The following is a 4966-nucleotide window of genomic DNA, read 5'->3' on the forward strand; positions in this document are numbered from 1 at the left end:
AATTTGCGAAACCGGCCAAAAATGGTTTTTTCGAAGTTTTAGCCGATATTCTGTGTTTTTCTGTAAATAAAAATTAGTTCGGGACTTTTTCATTAATTGATTAAAATTTTAGGACTTTTCTAGAGATTTTCCTATTTCAAATTATTGATAAATTGGAGATGCAAATCAAATTTTAGCAACAAATCTATCTAGTGAATACATTGAGGTAGTTTTCTTTATTTACTTTGTTGTTTATATGTATAATTGGAACTTCATCAATGATGAGCCATTCATTTGGTTTTATCAATCTGGATCTATGATGATGTTATTTAATTATATGTGGTTTTATTGGGTTTTAGTGTTGGATCAATTGGAGATCATTTGTCTTGGCTCAATCTGTATTAATAAAGCTTAAATGAGTGTTTTGACACCCTAACTTTGACGAATCATTCTTAATTTTTTAAATACGAATTTGACATTGATTTAACGATAACTTATGTTTTTGAATTTAGATTTCATCATCATAATTTCAAATCATTGTTAAGGATCCACCCTAGTTAATTTTGAATTTACGATACTTTGGTAGATATTGTAAACCCTATTAATTGGGGGGGGGGGGGGGGGGGGGGGGGTAACATTTGATCATCTAAATTCGAAACTTATTATGGAATTACGGTCTTAAATCTTAATATCCATGTCCAAATCATTGAAGGAAATCCAATGTAGAAGTGATGAATATTGTTTTGAAGCTTAAATAGGAAATGAGGATAATGATATCATGTATAAACCCATAATTGCTTTTCTCAAATTCGATTGAATTTAACATCTCTTTTATCTTTACTTTCCACAAAGGGAGTCCCATGTTTCTATCAAGTAAAGGGATATCATACTTCATTGATGACATGGTTGGTAAACAGTCTCTAATGCATCACTATCAAACTTGGAAGCATTGATACCAATTGTTGACAAATCTTCAAACGTTTATCCAAGTTTATGATAATGGTTCAAATGGAACAAACTAAATTTTCAAACAACAAAGAACTAACGTAAAACAATATAAAGAGAAGAACATCAGGATTTTTACTTGGAAACCAACAGGCAAGGGATGTCGAAAATCACTTCAATATATCAAATTAGGTAAAAATATATACTTATTGAGAAACTTGACATCAAGCCTGGAACTTAGCTATATAACAAGTTTATCTATAAATAAACTCTTCTCAATTAAGAAAAGGAGATAATTTCCAACTATTTTGCAGACATGCCTTTCAAATTGTTCAATTTTTAAACAAAGCTTATCCATGGTCGGGTTAAGAGAAGGTAATTAAAAAAATTTGGTTCAAGACCGATTCTGATTACTAGCAATTCTATTTTAAACATTTATTTGACTGAAGTAAAAAATTGTTTAAAAGTATCTTATATTAATTTTTTTATGCAATAAAGGGAGGCCAACAAAATAATATTTACATTATTTTTTTTATGCAATAATATTAAGAAAATGGATTAACAACCTAATTAACCGGTTAAAGTATTTCGGAAAACTTGTCGGGTTAATTATTAATATCCCCACCTTTTTTGCTTGGACCGGTTAACGGGTTGGAAGCCTGGAACTAGTTAAAGCCCAATTGGAGGCCCACTTTTGTGCACTACTAGTGAGATCCATTTTGTAAATTGTCCAGTACCCAAATATGAATCAAGCAGACGCTATAACTCCTAACCCACGAGCTCAAATTAAAAACTGCAATATGCATCTCGATGTGGTATATCACTAGTAATCAGTCTTAAACTTCAATTTGTTACAATGACGTTTCAAAAGTCAATTATTTTGATTTGAAAAATACTAAACACAATGAATTAGGATTGTCGTGATTAACCACATATTACGATGTTAATTAGTGTAAGATATGCCAATATGAAAACCGTTTGAAATTTCATTACACAAAGAAACCTGCTCACACATGCACTTAACCAAGAATCATCATCTGCATCAGTTCTTAACGATGTCTCTTAAGATTTCTAACTATAATTATAAACTGATTGATTCCCAAATCATCATCTGCCATCAAATACACCACTAAAAACCTGGCTACTTCCTCCCAATGATGCTTCCCATTCAACTGACGACATAACTATTCGAGCTAATGATTCCACTACCTCTCGTACCTCTGGTCTGTTCATCGGATCTTCACTTAGGCACCAATACGAAACTTCAGCCATCTGCATCATTTCCAAAAGCTTAACATTCTTTCTTTTATCAATACACTTCATTTTCCACTCATCCGATATTATACAACTGGAGCATAAGTAAAATGGTACTGACCTTGTATAAATCATCCATGGGGTAACTGTCCCTAAGGCTACCATCTCTAATGGATACCAATGCACCTTCTGGATCTTCTTCTTCTTCAAATACTTTAGTTATCTGGCAATTGTCATCACATAAATTGATAAAACTTTAGTTATATCACTCCTATACCATTGGTTAATAATATACTTTGTACTTTATATATAAAATCTTACAACTGTTATGAGTGATTTCATCTTATTGGGCTCTCGGTTGTCACGCATAAGTGCACGCTTTCCCGTTATAAGCTCTGCTAAAACAACTCCAAATGCAAAAACATCGGTTTTTGTTGTTACATGCAATTCTTTCACAGACCTGTTGCAAGATTTTGGGGATTATATCTATTTAACGGAGTTTAATGGTTAAACACTTAATCTGAACACCTACACATGTTATTTCCTTTTCACTTAATCCAAACAGAATGACTTAATGAGTTTCGTAAAAAAAAAAAAAAAACCGACTTGATGTTTAAGAGTTCGATCTTTTTTACCTATTTCCCCTTTTCTTTTGCCGATGTGTAAGGGTAAAATGGTAATTTAATCTCATTTAAACGGAAAAGAAACAACTACTTACTCTGGAGGAAGATATCCCGGGGTTCCAACAAGGCGAGTGGCTATAAAGTCATCATCATTTGTTCGTCCAACAAGTTTTGCCAAACCAAAATCTGCAACCTTTTGTACATTTCCATAAAAATAAGATAAGTAACGTGGTTTTGACATAAAACTATTTTTTATATATATTTTAGTAATTAACCTTTGCTCGTAATCCGTTATCAAGTAGGATGTTAGTTGTTTTTATATCACGGTGTACATATCTTTCCTTTGTATGATCATGAATATACTCAATACCCTTTGCAGCATCCAATGCAATTTGTGCTCTTGCAGTCCAAGACAATGGTTGGTGACCTAATAATTTATCAACTTTTTGTTATTTTGACCTTCACGAAGAATCTTGAAAATTAAACTTGATATTCAAGAAAGTTCGTACCTTTGAGTAAAGGGTCATGAAGATGCTCGCTTAATGACCCATTTGAAACAAACTCATATACCAAGTACAAATGGTCATCTCCACTAGCAAATCCCAATAGCTCCACCTATACATTATAACAATTAAATCATTAAGAGATTTTTAATCCTTTAAATATAAATAAGTTAGAAAAAAGATTAATACGACTTACTTACCACATTGATATGATGAATCTTACACAACACTTTAAGTTCTGCGAGAAACTCTTTCGACTTATTCGATCTCATTTTCTTAACCGCTACTTCCTAAAACCATGAAACCAATCACTAACTAGAACATTAAATAATCTAAAAATAAAACTTTTTGTACCTTTCCTCCTAATATACCGAAATATACACTCCCATATCCACCCTCCCCAATCTTCCTAGAATCATCAAAATTATGTGTAGCCTCAGCAATCTCATCAAGATCATAAACCAACGGTCTTTCTGTATCGAAACCCGTGATACCTTCCATGTTTTCTTTACTCAAATACCGAATTTGCCCTGAAGCCATTGATTTATGAAAACTCATGGTTTTCGAAACAGCCTTGGGGTTTTCCTTATCATTTTCTTGATTCTTTCGCCTCTTCATAAACATTAAAATCGACAAACACAATAAAATCCCAATAACTGTCAACAGTACACCAAATACAATCGCCCACTTGAAATCCTTCCCTGATGTTACACTAAGTTAATATAATTATTATAGTTCATCACACATAATATGGTAATAATAACTTACTTTTCTTCGATGATGATGATGATGATGGTGGTGATGGTGGCGGTGGTGGTGGTGGTGGAACTCCGTTCTTGTACATCGGAACAAACAACACCCAACCGACTTTTATAAACCCTGGTTTCTGAAGCAAAACTTTATTCACATTTTCAATCTCATCCACTTCAGCAGATAGCAAATTAGCAATATCAGAAAGTGTATCCTTTTCCTCAACGGTATACGTGACCATAATTTGAGAATCGCTTTCTGTACACCCACACAATATATGTATAGTGGCATTTGTGTTAGCTCTAAATTTTGTCCCTTGATCCCAAGCTTGTCCACTGTAAAATTCATCAGAAACATCTGATAATATCTCGCCTAGTTTTACTGAATAAACCGTATCATAAAAGTATGCAAACGTGTTGTTTATGTTTTTGCAAGAACATGGAACTGTTACAAGGTGGTGTTGTTGGCCTCCATGGGTGATGTTTTGAATTTGTGATATGTCCACTTGATATAACGAAGAGATGTTGCTTTCTGTGAGTTGATTGTGTTGATAAAGTATGGATTTGCATGGTGTTGATTGTGGAATGCATGTGAATGGGATTTCGTTTGGGGGATTTTGAGAATGTGTGAGGATCATCAACATGTGGGTGCATAAGATAATGAGAAGAGAAATGGAATTTTGAGAAGCCATAGATTGTGGCCACTCAAGGATGAGAATTTGAAGGTTATTTGATCTTTTTGTGTCACTATGTGTTTGTTGGTTAATGAAAGTAGAGATCTTTTGTTGGTTAATGAAAGTAGAGATCTTTTGTGTTTTTATTCTTTTGATTTTTGTATTATACAAAGTTGGTTTGCTTCTAACAAAATATTGGCTAAATCCACTTTCGATGTTTACAATTTAAGGGTGTGTGG

The 4966-nt window shown here is 33.1% G+C and overlaps 1 protein-coding gene across 1 annotated transcript; it reads right to left on the bottom strand.

The window, feature by feature from the left end:
- Nucleotides 1–1932: 1932 nt before the first annotated feature.
- On the bottom strand, nucleotides 1933–4730 carry LOC145033487 (lysM domain receptor-like kinase 3). Its single transcript, XM_078982084.1, has 9 exons — nucleotides 4073–4730; nucleotides 3659–4005; nucleotides 3505–3594; nucleotides 3311–3416; nucleotides 3077–3228; nucleotides 2897–2994; nucleotides 2500–2638; nucleotides 2300–2401; nucleotides 1933–2196 (listed from the first exon to the last, which is right to left on the bottom strand). Exons 1-9 carry the CDS (start codon nucleotides 4695–4697, stop codon nucleotides 2032–2034), a joined length of 1824 nt encoding a protein of 607 aa, XP_078838210.1. The 5' UTR covers nucleotides 4698–4730; the 3' UTR covers nucleotides 1933–2031.
- Nucleotides 4731–4966: the final 236 nt, after the last annotated feature.

The sequence above is a fragment of the Lactuca saligna genome, chromosome 3, assembly GCF_052625555.1.
Source record: "Lactuca saligna cultivar CGN05327 chromosome 3, ASM5262555v1, whole genome shotgun sequence".
Taxonomy (NCBI): domain Eukaryota; kingdom Viridiplantae; phylum Streptophyta; class Magnoliopsida; order Asterales; family Asteraceae; genus Lactuca; species Lactuca saligna.